General features: G+C 45.3%; 1 protein-coding gene across 1 annotated transcript; it reads right to left on the reverse strand.

Annotated features, from left to right (window-relative positions):
• Positions 1-1,523: 1,523 nt before the first annotated feature.
• LDLRAP1 (low density lipoprotein receptor adaptor protein 1) lies at positions 1,524-21,026 on the reverse strand. The gene is made up of 9 exons (XM_075334109.1): positions 20,862-21,026; positions 15,724-15,866; positions 10,568-10,680; positions 10,255-10,369; positions 7,386-7,458; positions 6,308-6,400; positions 4,691-4,815; positions 3,403-3,437; positions 1,524-2,947 (listed from the first exon to the last, which is right to left on the reverse strand). The coding sequence occupies exons 1-9, from the start codon at positions 20,944-20,946 to the stop codon at positions 2,803-2,805; spliced, it is 927 nt and encodes a 308-aa protein (XP_075190224.1). The 5' UTR covers positions 20,947-21,026; the 3' UTR covers positions 1,524-2,802.
• Between the last annotated feature and the right edge of the window lie 722 nt (positions 21,027-21,748).

The following is a 21,748-nucleotide window of genomic DNA, read 5'->3' on the forward strand; positions in this document are numbered from 1 at the left end:
ACGCACACAGCCTTACAGTCAGGGTTCCCCAGGGTTCAGTCCTAGGCCCCCCTTCTGTTTTCTCTATACACAGCCCCTATTGGCCAAACCATCAGCAAGTTTGGTTTCCAGTACCATCTCTATGCTGATGACACCCAACTGTACACATCTTCTCCTGACATCACCCCTGCACTATTACAAAATACTACCGATTGTCTGTCTGCTGTCTCCAACATCATGTCCTCCATCTATCTAAAACTAGACCTGTCAAAAACTGAACTTCTGTTTCCTCCCTCTCCTAACCTTTCAAAACCCAATATTACCATTTGTGTGTGGCTCTACCATTACGCCTCAGCAGCACACCCGCTATCTTGGGGTTATATTTGACTCTGATCTTTCCTTCACTCCCTACATTCGTTCACTTGCTAGTTCTTGTTTTAGAGGTGGAATTGACAGAGAATTCGACCTTTCCTTACCGTTGACTCTGCAAATAACTGTTGCTCTCATTCATTCTCGCCTGGATTATTGTAATTTACAAATTGGCCTCCCTGTTACTAAACTCTCCCCTCTCCAATCTATTCTGAATGCCACAGCCAGGATAATTTTCCTCTACAACCGCTTCACTGATGCCTCTGCTCTTTGCCAGTCATTGCACTGGTTGCCCATCCGCTACAGAATCCAACAAACTTATCACTCAAAGCTCTCCACAGTTCTGCACCACCCTACATCTCCTCCCTCATCTCTGTCCATCATCCCACCTGTGCCCTCCGCTCTGCTAATGACCTAAGACTGACATCCTCAACAATTCGAACCTCACTCCCATCTTCAAGATTTCTCACGAGCTGCGCCTATGCTCTGGAGCACACTACCAAGAGCAATCCCGATTAATTCCCAACATCCACACCTTTAAGCTGGCCCTAAAAACTAATTTCTTTAGACTAGCCCATCACCTCACTGCCCTGATCTAATCTAGTCCCTTTCTGCCCTTCCCAAAAATTTACCTCCAATTCTTGTCCCCGGTACCTGTATAAATTCTGGCCAAATGACGGGTTCATTCAGCCGCTTTTGAACCCCCCTATAAAAAAAAAAAAAAAAAAACCTATGGCTGGACCATATATAACAAGCTTTTCTCTTCCCATTCACGTTTTGGGCCTCCCCTATTTCCTCAGACTGTAAGCTTACGAGCAGGGCCCTCACTCCTCCTGGTATCTTAATGTTATTTTGTATTGTCTCATATTGTCTGTACATTTCCCCTCTGAATTGTAAAGCGCTATGGAATATGTTGGCGCTACAGAAATAAAAATTATTTTTAATATTTAAAGGGCCAGCAGCCAACAAGACCTCAGCTGCCATCAAAGTACTGCAGTCCCCTGGAATGTGCCAAGTGGCTGCATAAAAAGTCATCAGGAGCCACATAGGGCCTTGTGAGCCAGATGTTCCCCACCCCTGCCTTAAAGGGGCCATTTCACCCTACTCACAATAGACAAGGTAGGACCACACTGAAGAATTTGCACAAAGCCAAACATACATTTTATAAATTTAGGTTTTAAGCAGAATATATTGTAGAATGATTGTCTTATGTTACAGTTGTACATTCAAGTAATAAAAAGCTGTATTACAATGCATAGTTAGAAAATACTTCTAGAAAAGGATTTTAAACATAAAAAAGTCAAACACATAAATAGCTTCGATTTTTACATCATTACTTGTTTATCCAAATCATAATGAAACCCAAAAGATATCGGAGCTGGAGGGCAAAGTTAGTTAGCTCTATACCGTCAGTTGTGAAAATGAGGAACAGGTGAAGGAAACCAGTTGAGTTTTCAGAGTTTGGAAAATTAGTAGCAATTGCAATGGAACAGTCTAGGTAATGTTAGTGTTTATTCCGTCACCACTTTGACATGAGATAAACCTGCTAAATGACTGAAGGTGCCTACAATGGACATCTAAACTAAATAACATACATCAGTCTAGGACACATGTGCGCACTTGGATTTCTTGGTTTATGCACAAGTCTCCTCAAAAATGCAGGGAAAAATATAAGATGACATGGTCATCACCAGCATGGTATTAAATACAAGTTAAAAAACCCAAAAGCATGCAAGAAAAAAACAACCACTTTTTCCTCCATAAAAAATAAAAATATACAATAAGTGCAGTTCTCAATGAAGTGCGATAATTTAAGTGTATAAAAAGAAATGTATGGTGTCAATACTGTATAGACATAAATGTGAAGGTTAAGACACACCCACCCTAAAAATGTAGCTGGTGATTGACCAAAGCAAACAGTCAAAGCCATATTATGGCTTTACAGTTGGCTGCATGCTAGCTGAGAAGTAATGAATGTCCAGTCATAGAAATCTAGAGGATGTCATCAGTAAAATAAGCCATGGCCCAAGCAGGAAGGCTACACTCATTCTAGGGCTTAGGCTGCCCACCACGGCTTTAAACAATTTTATATAATAACTGATGGTAGTAAGCCTGGCATAAATATTGTTTCATCTCACCGGCTGTAGGACATGGATGCTGTACAGCTTAAATACTGATGCAAAGTTGTAACAATATTTCCCAAAGCACAAACTTCAAAGTATAAGTTCTTTACAGGGGTTATCAAAAAGTTATTTGACTCTTAGGTAGGCCACTGCATGCCACTTGATGTAAAAATATATACCTCAATGGCGCTTTCCTCCATTATGTCATAGAAAAATAAGACTCAAGTTAAAGCTTTGGTTTTATGGTCCCATGTCAAAAAAAAAAAAAAAAAATGATTTTATTTGCTCTTGGGACTATTGCACTGAAAAGTGGAAGCCTATATTATCAATGTCAGAACATAAACATGTCCTCTCCATCTGCAGGGCTCAACTCCACTCGGTCCCAAGTAGTAGGGGAGAAGCATTCTTCAGGCTGAATATCATTCTCTGTCACTCCGATGTCAAGAACCTGAGGATTGGTTCTGGACTCTGCAAGTCTGTTGGTGTGGGAAACAAAAATAAAGCGAATAAATGGCAATGAAATTTTAGGGTACAAGCTTATTGTATTCAAACCATCATGGCTTCCATTCTATAATTAGGAAGAATGGGCCTAATATCAAATAAACTAAGGAGGCAAGACAATGCTATTGGCATCAAACACTGCAACCCAGGTGGAACAGAGCAGCAGTAATCAATGCAATGTGCACATCAAGTCTTCAAAAGTATGGGGAGCCTCTGCTGCAAACCCCAGTTTAGAGTTTGTAACTCAATACTTTAAGACACGGTCTTAGGTGTTAAGTGTGCCCCATGCAAAACTAAGTTAGTTGTGTGCCTTTTCTTGTACACCAAGAATTTTTTTTTTCCCGAAGAGTAAAGCATGGTCCAGCTCTATAAATTGCAAAATGTTATAGCCTTTAAAATTTCATAAATTTTTAAATTTCATAGCCATTACCTTGAAAATGCCTCATCAAGTCCATCATCAAGTTCCTGCACAGAAAAAAAAAAAATAAATAAATAAAAAAAAAAAATAGCATCAAGACTGATTATTTCCAATGAAAGGGATTCATATCCCGTTTCATTTGCTTTATAAATTAATCATGACACTTTTCCTTTATCATGCCACAGATTAATACTTATGCAAAAATCCACACATTTAAAAACCCCAGATCTTAGTTTTATTAACTCACAATTAAAACACATTAAACAAGTAAAAAGCACCCACATGCCACAATGGTCAAATTAGTATATACACATGGTTGGCCCTCTAAATTTCCCCTAATAAACACTGTCTACCCATCAGCAATGGAACATCCTGATGTTGATTGGTGCCGCTGCTGCACAGAGGCTGTCCCTATTAATGATCCTATAAATTCCTAATCTGAAGCCCAATGGTCATAATGATCATATAACTATAGGGTCTAGGCACCTATATTGTCTTAAGAGGTCCATCATCATAAGTCATTGTTACTGACATAACATACAAAATTACCCCCTTGTAGATATAGCCCAAACTGTCAATAACAGCAGGTACATTTTTGGCATCCCTCCTTAGATGCTTCAATAACTACTCCATGAGTGATCCAGGTTCGAGTTATTAAAATTAACTGGTGCTCACAAATATCCACATGGTACAAAAACCTGCATTCCATCCAGAGCAATCCTTTCCTGTCTAGGAATCTAGATTATAAAATTCTTCTGTCTGAGGTTTTAATTGTGAGTTAATCAGATTTTAAAAATAATCTGGAGTTTTACACTTCTGGATTTTTGAATAAGGGCCTTGGATAAAATATTTTTTGGTATATACATTTTTAAATATACTTAAGTAAAAATAATGATGCATTTGCCTTCAATTTTGTAATGGGGCTCCAAGTTGTAGAGTTTAGCTTGTGTGTATCGGAAAGTAACGCTAGCTTTAGGACATTAATAAGAACCAGTTTAAGAATTACAAACACTGATGGTGTCATCTTATGAAATCTAAGTTTTCCTTGACACGATTCCAGCTTGGCATTTTCTCCTCACATTAATTGCCTGAAGATTTACATTGAAACCATCAAGACAGGAAGTAAGAGGATTTCATGCTCAGAGGTATATTCTAAACTTGCTTCAATGAACAGCTCATTTTGTGCATTCTTGCAGATTTTCTTGGGAATTTATGCTAAGCTTATGCACTGACATTTGCATTTAGCAGCATGTAGGAAGCCAAAATAGGAGCCTTTTTGGAGAAAGCAAGTCCTACTCACCCACACTACATTGTTGTTCTCATTACAGGCACCTTGTCCATACATGTCCTCGAAATGATTGTCACTGGCATTGAATGCATCTAATGTTTTGGTGGCTTCTCCCAAATCTAACAGATTACCTGTAGCTAAGTTAAATTCAGAACATTGGATTAGAGCCATAAAAGTGAGAACAGTCATTAGAAAATTTGATATGGCTAAACAGATTTTTATTTAAGGACGTTTGTTAACATTTGAGGATTAACAGTTTTGACCCATCCACAAAAAAAAAAAAAAAAAAAAAAAAATAATATATAGCCTTTGATACAAGTCAATGTAGCAATATAAAATTGCTGTCTAATAGGTTAATAAGGCAAGCGTTAACATCAAACGAATAATTGCCCATTTCTCCTCACTACAGATTTTTAACTCCCCCACCCTCCTTTAGAGTTTTGCTCTTGGAGTTTAAAGATTCTCTAATTTTAGATTTTATTCTTTGCAGTAAGAACTTAAAGACATTATAATCTATTAGTGCTATCCCTTAAGCCTCTCGCCACTTTTTTCCCCCGATTTGGAAAGATTAAACAGTGTATAATACACTCAAGGGAGACGTTAAGAAAATTGATGTCCAGCTTTGCACCCAGCACAGCCCTAGTTCTGTGTATCCAATGCACATAAGGGTCTATGGTTAGAGTTTTATCATATGGTGTAACTGTAAGATAATAGAATTTAAAGCAATAATCTCTAATGTTGCCATTAATTGTATGTCTATGTAGTTAAGAGTCAAGGATCCCTTAAATAAAGATTTGCATCTGTGCCACTTAAATAGGAGATCAGAAGAAGCAGTTTAAGCATTTTCACTTTCTGGCAGATCAGCCTCCAGGTAGATGCCATGTCTATTATGGCAGAGGCTAGCAATTACATCAATGTGTGGCACCTGACCACGATCAGAAAGTTCTCCCTAGTGGAGGAGTGTTCAGCCACTGTGTCCCCCAGTGATCCTGAGAATGCTCTGCTGCCACTTCAGTGTTTGGGACTGCCAAAAGTAGCCGAGGGCTGTACTGAGCAGTCCCATAGACAATAAATGGAGTGGAGGTTGATCATTTAGGATGAGGTTGCAAAGATCTAATCTGGATTGCTGTGGGGGTGAGTGGTCCCAAAGGCAGACACCTAGTGAATTCTCCTTTAACCTATAGATAAGGGATAATCTATACTGTCAAGGGTTTATCCCTTATCTAGTGGCAGGAAATGGAGAGCCATGCTCATTTATCGAGCCATACAAAAAAAAAAAAAAAAATTGTTATCCCCACCCCTTTTTTGGTAATCTAAGGCAACTGTTACACGACAGGTATAATCCACACTAAACACTTAGGCCGGTTTCACACATCAGCTTTTCGCTTGTTTGCCGGATCCGGCGCTCTCCTGTACAGACAATACAGTACAGTGACAGCGCTGTAACTTCCGGGTCACATGCGCCGGTCACATGACAGCATGTGACCGGCGCTTGTTGCGCTGTCACTGTACTGTAGTCACTGTATGGGAGAGCGCCGGATCCGGCATACAAGCGAAAAGCCGGATGTGTGAAACCGGCCTTATTGTAGTGACAGCTTGATGATTCAATTAAGACCATTATACATTTACCTCCTTTAATACTAGTAATACTTGATGACCCTTCTGACTGAGAACTACTTGTACCTTCACCATCAGAGCCAGACTTCTCCCTCTTTTCTTTACCTAGAAAGAAAGCAATTTTGGAATGAGAAGCATTTAGACATCAAATTTTGTTTAAGACAAAAGGGACACTAAACCAGCTTTAATCACAGAGCATGGTCTTATATCCATACTATTTACTGTGGGCCTTGTGAGGTTACTGAATGCATACCCATTTAAGGTGGTTTTCACATTTGTACTAGTGTAGTGAATCATAGGACAGGCAGTCCCAGAGATTCTCCTGTACCCCTGTTCCCGGACTAGGAAGTATTCTTTTAGTGTAGAAATATTTGTTAGCCATCAATGGTAGCGCACAGTAACCTCTGCAGAATGAACCCTAACCCTGTCAGTAAGGAGAGAAAGTTATTGCTTTCAGATTTAGGTCAAGTGCACACTGTACAGTGAGACACACACCCCATTGCTGGTCTCCTGGGATTTGCTGTTCGCTAGTACGGGCTGTGTATTGTGTAACCATAACGACGAGGGAGGAACTTCCACACCCAGAGCGCTGACGTCAAGAGGCAGGAGCCGCTTGCCTCTGATCGGTCAGTGCGCTGCCTTTGAGTAGTGGCTGACAGCCGAAGTTCTTGCCTCGTCGCAATGCATGCGGATACACATCCTGGAGCGGCGAACTACAGGACCCCGGCAATGGAAAGGTACACATTAAGCTCACCTTACCTTCTGTTCCATCGCCGGCCTCTGGGTCTTTTAGTTTGCCATGAGGATTCCTCCCTCGTCGCGATGTACTGGCGAACTACAAGAACCATGAGGCCGGCGATGGAACGGAAGGTAAGAATAGTGAGTGAGGACTGCAAGAGTGGGTCAGAGCGCGGTGGATATATATGGAACCGGAAGTGTGTGCAGTGAATATTTGCTCGCACAGCAAGGCTCTCTCGTAAACTGAGTTACAAATGTACGTACACACAAATTCATAGAACAGTAAGATACAGACAGTGCTATAAGAAGGTCAAGTTAATGCCTCCTAACATTTCAAGTTCCATACACTTACCATCTCTGGAAACTTGCCAAAACTCAAATGCCACTTTAAAAGCTTGTGCGACTGTTAATGTAACTGCTTGTGCCTATTAAAAAGACAATAGAAAGTTCATATATATCCCATTAGATTACAATAAAAGGTCTGTATGTGAAGATCTTCCTTGCATGGACCACTACATGCCAAGATTTGCTCCACAGACAAAAAAAAAAAAAAAAAATTTTCATTTAATAGATAGGAGCAGGACATCAGCCAAAAATCAAAAGGGGAACCATGGACTTTAGTGTTTTGTTTTTTTTTTCTCCCTCTGCACTTGATGTTAGCATGTTACATATTTGGAACCACAGATAATGGATCTAAATATGCAGCTTGCAACACTCAGGAGCATTGCAAACCTGCAGAGGAGTTTAGAGCGCCGAGCATGCTCTGGCTGGGACCAGTGATATGGAGGAGGGTGAACGTGGGGAAGGTCAGGACCCAGAGAGATCTCATTTATATACGTGTAGGCAATACAAAAATGCCTGGCAAATGACTGATTCCTTCCAATGGCAATATGGAAATACTAAGGACCAGGGAACATTTCTGGATGAAAGAAAGGCTTCTGGCAGCTAAATAGGAAAAAGGTTCTTTACAGTTCAAGCAGTCAAACCAATGTCCTACCACAAGAAGTAACTATGGATACTATAACAGCATTTAGAAAAGGCCTGGATGTTTTCCTCAGCACACACAACATTGTATGTTAGCAACAAAAATGTCTATGTGAAGAAGGAATGTTGAACTTTATGGACCTAGGTCTTGCCCCCCCCTAACCTATGTAGAGATCTGATGTGCCAGTTATGAGAAGTGTAATTGTACAAGCCACATGAAAATCAGTAGCTAAGTGTACTGGGAGCAATTGTGTTAAGACACACACACACACACCTCTACATTTGTAGAGGACACCAACCCTCTCCATTATAATGTAGTTGTTAATCACTTATTTTGCTCCTTCTCTACATGAAATCCAGCAAGGCCTAACAAAACAGAATGAACTGCCAAGCGTGCAATCTGAAGTGGAGGCTCTGTGCACAGCAGACGTCATGCTACATGTGAACAGTTCTCAACCAGCATCATGAGCTGTAGCACTGCCTGCCACTACCAGAGGAATGCGCCATAACTTGGGAAACAAAGCTATCCAAGCTGGTGATTGGAGAGAAGGGGGTCATGGAGACAACAGGTCATTCCAGGGAATGATCAAGGAGAAGAAAACCAAAAACACAACCATACTGGTCACATTAACCCCTTCACGACCGGCCGATTTTTCGCTTTCCGTTTTTTTTCGCCATTCTGAGACGTAACTTTTATTTTTCAGTCAATATGGTCATGTGAGGGCTCATTTTTTGCGGAATGAGCTGTACGTTTAAATGAAACCATCAGTTTTACCATATAGTGTACTAGAAAACGGCAAAAAATTCCAAATGCTGAAAAATTGCTAAAAAGGTGTGATAGCACTATGGTTTTTGAGATATTTTATTCACTGTGTTCACTATATGGTAAAAGTGACGTGAGGGTGTGATGCCTCAGGTCAGTGCGAGTTTGTAGACACGTATAGGTTACTTTTATATAAAGGGATAAAAAAAAAAAAAAACCAAAAAAAAAACGGAAGTTTGTCCAAAAAAAGTGGTGCACGTTTTACACCATATTCCGTGACCCGTAGCGTTCTCATTTTTCGGGATCTATGACTGCTTATTTTTTGCATCTTGAGCTGAAGTTTTTAACGGTACCAATTTAGCGCAGATGCTACGTTTTGATCGCCTCTTATTGCATTTTGCAATAAAGTTGTGGCGACAAAAAAAAATAATTTTGGCGTTTGGAATTTTTTTGCCGCTACGCCGTTTACTGATCAGATTGATTTTATATTTTGATAGATCGGGCGTTTCTGAACGCGGCAATACAAAGTGTGTATATTTTTTATTTTTTTAACCCTTTAATTTTCAATGGGGCAAATGGGGGGGTGATTTGAACTTTTAGGGGTTTTTTTTTAAATTTTTAAAATTTTTTATTTTAATAGTCCCCCTAAGGGGCTATTGCGATCAGCATTCCGAACGCTCTGCAGAATCTGCTGATCACAGCTACAAGGCTGTAAACAGCAGATACGCTCTTCTGCTGTGCCGCTGGCACAGCGAAAGTGAAACCAAGTCAGGTGTAGTACAGGAGTCATCACATGACCCTGTGCTACCATGACAACTATCGGGAGTCACGTGATCGCGTCACGCGACTTCCGGTATCAGGCGGTAAGTAAAGCATTACTGCAATCGCGCTTATAATGGCGCTGTCACGTATTGACAGCGCCATATAAGGGGTTAATCGGCACGAGCAGATAACGATTCTGCTCGTGCCTAGCAGGCACACATCTCAGCAGTGAAAATCAGCTGAGATGTGTGCCGATTGCGGCATGCTGCCGCCGGCGGCCCGTAACATCATGACATTTAGGACGTAATTTTACTGCCCGTGGTCGTTAAGGGGTTAATGAGGAAACAGTGACATACCCAAGAGCAGTCATCTTTCTCAGCTGCACAGGGTGGTTTCCTGTTTTATACCCTGATGTATGAAAACTAGACGACAACATTAAGGCGTTTATTCAGGAACTGTGATGCTGACTAATGATTCCCTCCATGTGACCATCCACTTTGGGCTGATCTACAGTACATACATATTAAATGTCAAGGGACAAGGTGTAACATTCACAATGCAAGTCCAAAACATTCAGCCTGTACTACTGAACTCACAATTTACACTTATAAATTAGTGTGGCAGTATACATTACTGTTGGCTGGGAATATGCAGTCAAATTGTTAAATGCAATTTCAAGTATAAGTAGACAAAAAAAAAAATTCAAGGTTACCATTTTCCGCTTTGTACAGAGAAATGCATGGCATTCCAAGGTTTCATTCTGTTGGCTTTGAGCTATGTAGGCGAAAACTTTGTCGTGTAACTTATCAGCTGTACAATAGGATATTCTGCAACAAAGAGGGGAATTGTATTACTGAAGAGTTAAAGTAATTAAGGCGGGGGAGGGGACTGCTGTATTACATACTGGGCTTGGGAATATCCAATACAAACTAATGCAGATGTAGGCAGGTTGTTCATATATTAGATACAGAAAAGCAAAGACAAAGGGCATGTCCAGCACTATTGAAGTAAAGTGAATAAGTCACCTATATATGGACACGTTTTCAATCAGCTTGTTGGTGACACTGTCATGCAGGATTATTCCGCGAGGAGTCACTTTTAGAAGAACCTTCTGTAGTTTCTTTCCACCAGCTTTAGCCTTAAGAAACAAATCAGGTAGTTAAATGTATATAGTCAAGCCCGAGCAGAGTTTCCCATGGTCAGAATCACAATATACCATTATGTTGACATGTCTCTTCGCAGCGTCTGCCTCAACATGCCATTTCCTTTTTAAACCAGACTTCCGTTCACACTTATAAGTAAGAAAGTCAAGCTAATCACATCACTATGTGGTTCATTGGAGGAAGACTACAACTACATGCAATCTTTGTACATTGAAAGCCTTTCTGCTCACAGCAGTTTACCAAAATTACTTAAAAGGACTTGTCAAATCCCATCCATATGGCCCAACTTTCCTTATGGACATTAGAGGGGGGTCCAACAATGAAGAACTCCTCTCCCCAAGGTGATCATTTTAATATCTTGGCAGTACTCATTTGAAAGGTGTTGTCTATGACTGATATGAGCTTATTTTACATAAAACACACGTTCCCAGCCCATTTGCCTGCCTTTGATGTCAGAACATACTAATTTGGAGTACAGAAGATTGCACTTAAGGTTCAGCACTTATCCTCCAAGTATTTTGCTTGAGAATAATCTGCAGCATCCCCCCAGAATTAGTGAGCCAAGTGTCACTGCCATCATTTGTACGCCAGTTAAATATTTTGTTAGGATTATCACAGCAAGCATGAATGTGGATAACATTAAAAGGGAAGAAAAAAAACAGAACATTTAAAATAATGTGACCACTATGGCCAGTTTCTTAGAGCACTAGTAGGCCACGTGCACATGTTGCGTTCTATTACGCAGCGTGTAGGTCACTACATGTGCGTCTGAGAACGCATCCGAAAAGCTGCGCTCTGAGACGCTATGTAACTGCAGAATTCATGCGTTCTGGATGCTTCCAGAATGCAATTTTTTGGCAGTAGTCCCACTCAGCTCTGCTGCATCCCCATAGACTTGCAGCAGAGCCAAGTGGGACCGCACTGTCAAAAAGCATGGCTGGCTGGGAGAGAGCCGCACGATCAGAATGAACTTCACTGTGATCGCACGGCTCTGTGCATGTGCCACAGCTTGATTTGAGATCACAGGTGAAGGACTCACCGGAGACCGCAAATCCTTTGAGTGACTGCAGTGAGCCGCGTGATCACCAGTTACCCGCGGCCAGCTCAAGTAATTCACCCGAGACCTGTGGCCGCGGGTAATCTGAGTGACATCTCCGCTGACAGTGCAACTCACTTCAGTTGCTGCGTGGAGCTGACAGGAGCGGCAGTGTTCTACGGCTGCTCCTGTCAGCTTCATGTAGCAGAGCTGGATGCGTCGTGGGACCTAGTGAGGATTACGCCGGACCTGGAGGGGTGCTTGGAGATTTTAATAAAGTGGTGAATGAGGGTGTTTTTTTGTCTCATTTAAAAATAAAGGATTTTTTTGGGTGTATGGGTTTATTTACTTTCACTTACAGGTTAATCATTGGGGGTGTCTCAGACGCCTGCAATGATTAACGTAGGACTTAGTGGCAGCTATGGGCTGCCATTAACTCCTTATCACCCAGATTGCCACCGCACCAGGGCAATTCTGGATGAGTCGGGTAGAGTCCCGAGACTGTCGCATCTAATCGATGCATGTGATTTTGGGCAGCTGCTGGCTGATATTTTTAGACTGGGGGCTCCCCATAACGTGGAGCTCCCCATCCTGAGAATACCAGCCTTCAGCCGTGTGACTTTATCTTGGCTGGTATCAAAATTGGGGGACCGCACGTCTTTTTTTCAATTATTTATTTTACTACATTACATAGACCTGTCCACTGGCGGCTGTGATTGACAGCTGTCTCAATGCAACCAATCAGCATGGGGGGTGCATCCGACTGCAACTAATCATAGGCGCCGGTGGGCGGGGAAAGCAGGGAATGCCAGATTGAATGAGCGGCCGGCATTTTCAAAAGCAGGAGAAGCTGCTGCAGTGTGATAGCCGTGCAGCCCCACACTGTGTTCATCAGTGATCGGTGAGTATGAGAGGGGGGGGGGGGGCTGGGGGGTGGGGAGAGGAATAGACCAACCGGGAAACGAGAGACAGACCGACTTTGCAACCAAAACGCACAAAAGAAGTGACATGTTGCTTTTTAGAACGCAGCGTTTTTGCAGCAGCCGAAATGCTGCGTTCTAAAAGGCAACGTGCGCATGGATTATGCACAGTCTTCATAGATTGTGCTGGGGATGCAGGCCGCATGCATTTACGCTGCAGTGCAATACACAACGTGGGCACATAGCCCTAAGGACATGAAGATACAAAGACTCCATGCCATACCTATTAGGCTAGGGCAGGGGTCGGGAACCTATGGCTCGCGAGCCAGATATGGCTCTTTTGATGGCCGTATCTGGCTCGCAGACAGGGCTCCTACCTGTCTATGGGAAGGATCAGGGCCGGCGCCAGCACAATTGAGAGCAATGATGAGAGAGTGAGCGGCGCTCTCTCTTATCATTCTCCCCGTTGGGACTGTCGGCGTTCTTCTGACAGCTCTGCAGCGAGCGCGGTGACGTCATCACTGCGCGCCTGCTGAGAGGTCAGCGAGCGACAGCAATGGACGATGCGCCGAGGAGACCGGATCAGCGGGGGAACGAGTGAGCCGCCCCTCTACTGACACTGGGCTCCCCTGACTCACAGGCCGGCCACTACACAGCGGCACTAGTACACATAGGGGCCCGGCAGCCGCTCTGCGTCTATGTGTAGTGCTGCTGTGTAGTGGCCGAACTGTGAGTCAGGGGAGCCCAGTGTCAGTAGAGGGGCCCCTGACCTGGAGAGGCCACCAGCCGTGTCTGAGCTGCAGGAGTGCTAGTCCTGACCTGCACAGCAGACGGAATCTCCATCCTGCAGGACCTGCGATGATGTCACGCCCATGTGACTGTGTGGGAGGAGACAGGATGCCGGGTAGAAAGCAAGAGAACTGAATCCTGAAGGAGATTTGGACACATGATGACTGGTAATCAGAAAAGAGGGGACATGAGGGTGAGGGGGGCTGCAGGGTGAGGGGCATATGAGGGCTGCAGACTGACAGAAGGATGTGAAGGGGTGCAGAGTGTTTGAGAGGGGTAAGTTGGGGTACAGGCAGGGTGAGATATGTGGGCAGGGTGTGTGAGATATGGGGGTGTATTGTGTGTGATATGGGGGGGGTGCAGGCTGTATGGGAAGCAGGGTATGTGACATATGGGGGTGTAGTGTGTGAGATCTGGGGGGTGCAGGCTGTATGGGAAGCAGTGTGTGTGTGGGGGATATGGGGGGGTGCAGGCCGTATGGGGAGCAGTGTGTGTGTGATATGGGGGGTGCAGGCTGTATGGGAAGCAGGGTGTGAGAGATATGGGGGTGTAGGCTGTATGGGAAGCAGGGTGTGTGAGATATGGGGGTGTAGGCTGTATGGGAAGCAGGGTGTGTGAGATATGGGGGTGTAGTGTGTGTGATATGGGGGTGCAGGCTGTATGGGGAGCAGGGTATGCGACATATGGGGGTGTAGTGTGTGATATGGGGGGTGCAGGCTGTATGGGGAGCAGTGTGTGTGTGTGATATGGGGGGTGCAGGCTGTATGGGGAGCAGTGTGTGTGTGTGAGATCTGGGGGGTGCAGGCTGTATGGGAAGCAGTGTGTGATATGGGGGGTGCAGGCCGTATGGGGAGCAGTGTGTGTGATATGGGGGGGTGCAGGCTGTATGGGAAGCAGGGTGTGAGAGATATGGGGGTGTAGGCTGTATGGGAAGCAGGGTGTGTGAGATATGGGGGTGTAGGCTGTATGGGAAGCAGGGTGTGTGAGATATGGGGGTGTAGGCTGTATGGGAAGCAGGGTGTGTGAGATATGGGGGTGTAGTGTGTGATATGGGGGTGCAGGCTGTATGGGGAGCAGGGTATGCGACATATGGGGGTGTAGTGTGTGGGATATGGGGGGTGCAGGCTGTATGGGGAGCAGTGTGTGTGTGATATGGGGGGTGCAGGCTGTATGGGGAGCAGTGTGTGTGTGATATGGGGGGTGCAGGCTGTATGGGGAGCAGTGTGTGTGTGTGTGTGTGTGTGTGTGTGTGTGTGTGTGTGAGATATGGGGGGTGCAGGCTGTATGGGGAGCAGTGTGTGTGTGATATGGGGGGGTGCAGGCTGTATGGGGAGCAGTGTGTGTGATATGGGGGGTGCAGGCTGTATGGGAAGCAGGGTATGTGACATATGGGGGTGTAGTGTGTGAGATCTGGGGGGTGCAGGCTGTATGGGGAGCAGTGTGTTTGTGTGTGATATGGGGGGGGTGCAGGCTGTATGGGGAGCAGTGTGTGTGTGTGATATGGGGGGGTGCAGGCTGTATGGGAAGCAGGGTGTCTGGGCCACTGACAGATACAATTGCTCCAGCGGTCACTTAGTACACAAAGGAGTGTTCCTCTCTGCTGCACTAAGCCACCGCTGGACCTAAACAATAATTCGCTGTAAAATAATAAAATAGATAATTGACATAACTGACAATGCGTTGTGTGACATGTCCAATATTCCAGCTTCTTTCTTCTGCGAATGCCTCAAAGCTGGCATTCTCTCAACATCAGGTGGGAAGAATGCCAGCTTCCAGTCATGCGCAGGAAAAAGAAGAAGCCAGACTGCTGGACTGATGTCATGCATCGCAAGTTCACAATGTAAGTTATTTATTTGATTTTTTTACTGCTAATTACCATTGTTTCAGTCCAGTTGTGGCTTTATACAGCAGGGAGGAGCATTCCTTGCTGTACTAAGTGAACATTGGAGCGATTGATCTGTCAATGGCCCTTTAAACATATTGTACGGCTCTCGCGGAATTATATTTCAAAATATGTGGCGTTTACGGCTCTCTTAGCCAAAAAGGTTCCTGACCCCTGGGCTAGGGGCATACTTATGCTAAACTCCCATAGAGAATTCAGAACAAGTGCTAAATATTATACACAAAGTACTTCAAATTCAGAAGGTGTTTCATGTTTGACATTTTCCTGTAGCTGCACGCACAAGGCATTGATGAATTACTACTGGCTGTAGAAAACAAAGTTCTCTCTTTCCTTGCCAAACAATGGAAATTTGGAAGTATTACACACATACTGTTGCCACAATCCTCTTCACCGCAGCTGCAGACAACTCTTCCCCTTTCGGTTGTTCTACCAAGGTCATGCCCAAATACTTCAGATGAAACAGCATTCCTTCTAACAGAGTTTCCCTGGTATCTGTCCAATTTTCTGGAAGCTCTAGAAATAAACAGAAGTCCATGAAGTGTTTTTTTTTTTTTATTTCTCATGACCACAAGTGACCTTGAGCACATACAAAACAAAAAAAAAAGCACCGTACAATAGCTGATCATAGTAAACATTTTATGTGACAGCCATCACTTGGATTTAATAGCCCAGGCTAGTAAACATTTAAGCCAGGGTGCAACAGACACCCCTCCCTCCACCCAGCTAATTAGCCCTAGGATATGGGGAACAATTCTTAACTTGCTCTGTATTAAGCAATTAACTAAACAGCACCCTCTATTAAAAGCACTACATTGTTTACCATTGGAATGTACAGCAAAAATAAACACATGGGGTGGGGGGGGGGGGGGGGGGGGTGTAAGAGCAACATTCTTAAACGCAATCCTCACAGCCAACTACCTTAGGCTACTTTCACTCAGTCTTTTGGCATCAGGCACAATCCGGCGTGCGCCTGAGGCTACTTTCACATCTCCGGTTTTTGCAATGCGGCACACTCCGGCACTTTGCAGGAAAATCGCAACCAGTTTTTTTTGCTGCCGGTTGCGATTATCCTGCATAGACTTTAATTAGTGCCGCATGGGCTCCCGTTCGGTCCGGTTTTTGCCGCATGCAGCAGATTTAGCCGATGCGGCGGCCGGATGGAACGTTGCCTGGCACGTTTTTTCGTGCAGCAAAAAAAAACAAAAAAACGCATCGCGCCGCATTCGGCTGATGCGGCGCATTTTTCAGTGCATGTTTATGGCGGCCGGATGCGGCAATAACCACATCCGGCTGCCGCATGCGGTTTTTGCCACTGCGCATGCTCAGTAGCATGCCGCAAGCGGCAAAAACAAGACGGGCCGCAAAGGAAAAACTTATGCAAAGGATGCGGTGTGTTCACCGCATCCGTTGCATAGCTTTCACAGCCGGATTGAGCCGCAGAGCTCAAGCCGGATGTGTGAAAGTAGCCTGATGCAATGGATCCGATGCAGAATATGCAAAAATGGATGCGCCTGATTTTTTTTTGACAGATCCAGTATACCGGATCTGACAAACGCATTTGCAGCCTTTTTTGCTGGATCTGGGTTTTTTGGTTTCTTTTTTAAAAATTGGAGCATGCTCAGTTTACAAAAACTGATCCGGCGGCCGAATCAGTTTTTTGCCGCATTACACTGGATCGGCACCCATAGACTTCAATTGTAAATCAAGCCGTATCGCGCCTGATCAGTCACGATGCGTTTGTCAGACAAAAACGTTACAAGAGACGTTCCATCCGGCCGCCGCATTAGCCAATTACGCCGGATCCGGCAAAAGTCGGATGCAACGCAATGCCATCAGGCACAATCCGGCGCTAATACAAATCAATGAGGATAAAACGGATCCGGCGCGGAACAGTTTTTTCTGGATTGTACCTGATGGAAAAAAAATCTGGTGTGAAAGTAGCCTTAGCAATTTGACCAGAGATAACCTTTTACTCTTGATAGTCCGTTTCAATGGGACTACAGATATTAATCATGACTACTGCCCAAATTGGTAATTTGAAGAGTCAGAGCAGTTGTTAGAGTAATGAACTTGTGTAATAAAAGGTTGCATGAGAAACTAGACAGATGAGGTTACTGGCCAAAGACAAGTCGTTCTGCAATACTAGCCACAAGTCTGAAAACAGAAGTTACATTGGGCTTATATCACCTAGGCTGGCCGGAAGCCAATTGCTACAGTCTCCGACTGGACATCAACCAAAGTTCACCAACACTGCTGTCCAGCCCTTCCCCAGGGATGTGGGAGGATTGATATACAAACATGACAACGCAATTAAAAAAAAATATATATATAATTTAAAGCATCTCATATCTCAGAAGTCAGACGAAAGAAAAATATTTATTATGATGGATGATTGCACAGGAGTCCACAGTGATCTGTGGCAGATTTCAGGTTTGGAGGGCACAAATTGTGCAGGAGAATCTGCAGCTGTAATCTGTGGACTGGATTAAAACCACCGTCTGTCTTCAGACAATCTGGAAGCCACCAAACACATGATAGTAGAGCCCATTGAGATCAGGAGGTTTGGCTTATTTAAAGCCCTAGAACGCATACCTGGGGCCTCGCAGGCCTGCTAGGTCACTTGTTTTCTATGGTTAATTAATTATAGTAGGCCCTCTAGGTCACACCAAAATGCTTATGTCTTTGTGAATCCCAGATCACCAAGAAACCCATCAAAACTGAACTGTATATTATGATCTGCCAAAAATCTGGTGTTTATAGAGATAACAAGTTCTCACAGTGGAAAACTAGGTTTGGCCAAGCTGCGACTCAGGAATTCCTGCTCCCACCTAAAATACCACTCCCACAAATTAGGAGATTTTCTATTCTCAAGTTGATTTAAGGGGAAGCTGCGGAGCATGAGCACCTAAAGCGCTTCAGCACCAATCAAGATTGGCAAGTCTGCGAGCCTGGCATTACACAAATGCAGGAGATCTCCCCATATATCATGCAGACTCAGGCAACTGATATGCCTCGTAACGCGAGCACATACCTGGAATTCCTGGCGTTACAGCGATCAGCCAATATCAAATTCTGACTGCAATATCTGGAGAGATTTCCTAATAAACCTTCTGGAGTCTGCATAATTTCTCCGTAAGGGTCTGGTTCACTCTTGTCACTCCATAGTGAGCAGGTCACCTACAAGCCGCACTTAGACCTATCAGAACTGCATGAACACGGATCCCTTCATGATCCCGGCCTTTACAAACCGGAGCAACATGCTGCAGGCAGTCAAGAATTACGTTTTCTGAGAAGAACAGGCGGATTGTTTTAACTACAGAGAAGGGATGCCCGAGACCGACCATCCATATAGAAGAAAACCGATGTCCCATCAGCTGTTCTCCCCCAGGATAAGATAAAAATGGGATAAAAAGCTATAAAATCAACTTGGACAATCCGAGAAGGAAATATTTCTCCTCTTGTGTAAACACCTTTGACATAAGCACAAATATTTACAATTCATTTCTGATTATAACTTATTGCATCTTGGTGAGTGCAGCTGTGCACCAATAGGAAATAACACATCGGTGACAAATGGAGGTGGCCAGCTGTGGTGATACGTGAGGCCAAAATAAAGCTTTCTGGCTGCACACAAGGCCGGGCGAGAACCACTAATCACTTCCCAATTTGTGCATGCTTCCTACTGAGGACCACCTGATTGAAGAGCTGCCACACAAGCCTATGGTTTAGAGCCCATGTGTATTGGATTCTCGAGAGTTAAGGCTGCTTTACACACAACGATATCGCTAATGATCTCGTTAGCGATGTGACGCCAGATCGTAGATATGTTTGGCCGAGATCGCACATAGGTAGTTTTGTAGCACCGGGCACAAAACGACCTACGTGCAATCTCGGCAAATCGTATTTGGCGTGTCACATCGCTAACTAGATCATTAGCGATATCGTTGTGTGTAAAGCAGCCTTTAGGGCCCCTTCACATTGCCTTTTTACCTACATTCAGTGGTCCCGTCCAAAAACCCCCACAAAACGGATGTCGGACACATGCGCCGACGGGGCCATTGACTATAATGGAGCAGACTGAGTGAGCATGTGCTCAGTCTTGCACCATTTTGGGGCGTATACGCTTTCTGAAGGCGGACACCCCGACGCAGTCTGGTATGTGTGAGTGTCCACCTGCAGAAAGTGTACATGCCCGAAAACTGCGAAAGACAGAGCAAACGCTGACTCCGGCTGCTTCAGTATAGTCAATGGCCCCGTCTGCGCATGCATCTGTAACCCGTTTTGCGGGAGGGTTTGAATGGAAGCTCCGACAGGACCACTGAACAAAAGTTGAAAATAATATGTAAGAGCGTCCTTAGGCCGGCTTCACACATCTGTGCAACATGGCGCAGTACAGACTAGCCACAGGTCTCCTAACCCAAAATACAGCTTCATAGTCACTTATGGGGGCCTCACAAATTCAGGTCACGAGACAGGTGGCCAAGACCATATGACACCGGCCTCACAAACATAGTAAGTCACCAATGGAAACACTAAGGGCACAGGTGATCATGCGGACACAGTCAGATTGGCCAGTCTGACGTTACTGGGACTAGCTGACCGTGTGTATGAGGGGAATGGGGGGAGGGGGAAGGAATAAGGAATGGTGCAGGTTGGCTCTTACTTTGGCCTGTATTGATCCAGTGAGAAACAGCTGTCAAGGGGGGGGGGGGTGCGCACACGCTAACAAGTGACCTTCTCCTAACCAATGAGTAATAATTAAGGTAAGGGGTTCCCCACAAAAGTAGTTTAAACAACAGATCTGGTCTAGCATGGGGGGGGGGGTCAAAACATGTTGTAATATCTATTCCTCAGTTCTGTCAACGAAGGGGGGGGGGGGGATGCACTTCAAAACAAACTCCAGCCCAATGAGGCTGATGTACTTACTCATTTGGGAAAGTTTAAAGTATCCCTTCTTGATATTGTTTTTTCCCAGAAAGCGGGCACATAACCCAGATCTCAGGGGGCAGACCTTCCAGAGAGGACTTGGCCCTTCAGAGTAAGTACACCAGCTCCAAGGTGGAGGCAGTTTATACCGTGGAGTTTGGAGGCAGATCCACCTCAGGCCCCACTCAGGAGGGGGACCCCAGTATCTGCTTATGGGGCAGAGGCCTCTGAAGTGTCACCAGCAGCAGCTGTGCCTATACTCCTGGGGGGTCACCATTGGGACCCTTATGGGTACAGCCTGCCCGATTAACCATTTCATTACTGCTACCACAGGTTAGGAGGCGATGAGGCGATTCTCACTCCCTTCTGGAGACATATCCAGGCTCAGCCCAGACACACGGGGGAAGGGGGATGCAGAAGTAGCAGAGCCGAGTTTGTCGTGTCCCCCGCCTGCCCACACTCCGCTCTGCTGCATGCAGCACCGCTTCCAGGCGTAGTGCCCTGTACGGGGAGGCAGCAGGAATAGCGCTGACAGCAGCCGGAGTCACAAGCACCCATTATCCAGGGAGCCCCCACACTCACTCTTGTGCCGCCCTCCTGCCCACGACTGCTTGGCGAGGCTGGGGCTCCTGATGATCGCCCTCCCCGCAGACTTCAGCGCGTCCATCCTTCAGGGGAGCAGCTCCGACTGCGCAGACACCAACTTCACAACTTGGGGAAAACTTTTCGCCGTCTCCCCCGCCCTCCGAGTAGTCGATGAATGATCACGTCTATGGAGGGCGGTGATATTTATGGAAATCTGGTCACGTGGCACGGTCAGACGCGCCTCCTCCTCATAGATCAAGTTAGGAACTTGTGTGACGCGGACTCCTCACGTTACAGCGGACACTTATGGGGGCTGGGTGACACTGGTGCAGGGGCATATGTGCCTGGGTGACACTGGTGCAGGGGCATATGTGCCTGGGTGACACTGGTGCAGGGGATGTGTGCCTGGGTGACACTGGTGCAGGGGCATATATGCCTGGGTGACACTGGTGCAGGGGGATATGTGCCTGGGTGACACTGGTGCAGGGGCATATGTGCCTGGGTGACACTGGTGCAGGGGCATATGTGCCTGGGTGACACTGGTGCAGGGGGATATGTGCCTGGGTGACACTGGTGCAGGGGCATATGTGCCTGGGTGACACTGGTGCAGGGGCATATGTGCCTGGGTGACACTGGTGCAGGGGGTATGTGCCTGGGTGACACTGGTGCAGGGGATGTGTGCCTGGGTGACACTGGTGCAGGGGGTGTGTTCCTGGGTGACACTGGTGCAGGGGGTATGTGCCTGGGTGACACTGGTGCAGGGGGTATGTGCCTGGGTGACACTGGTGCAGGGGCATATGTGCCTGGGTGACACTGGTGCAGGGGCATATGTGCCTGGGTGACACTGGTGCAGGGGGTGTGTTCCTGGGTGACACTGGTGCAGG

The sequence above is a fragment of the Anomaloglossus baeobatrachus genome, chromosome 2 (assembly GCF_048569485.1).
Source record: "Anomaloglossus baeobatrachus isolate aAnoBae1 chromosome 2, aAnoBae1.hap1, whole genome shotgun sequence".
Taxonomy (NCBI): domain Eukaryota; kingdom Metazoa; phylum Chordata; class Amphibia; order Anura; family Aromobatidae; genus Anomaloglossus; species Anomaloglossus baeobatrachus.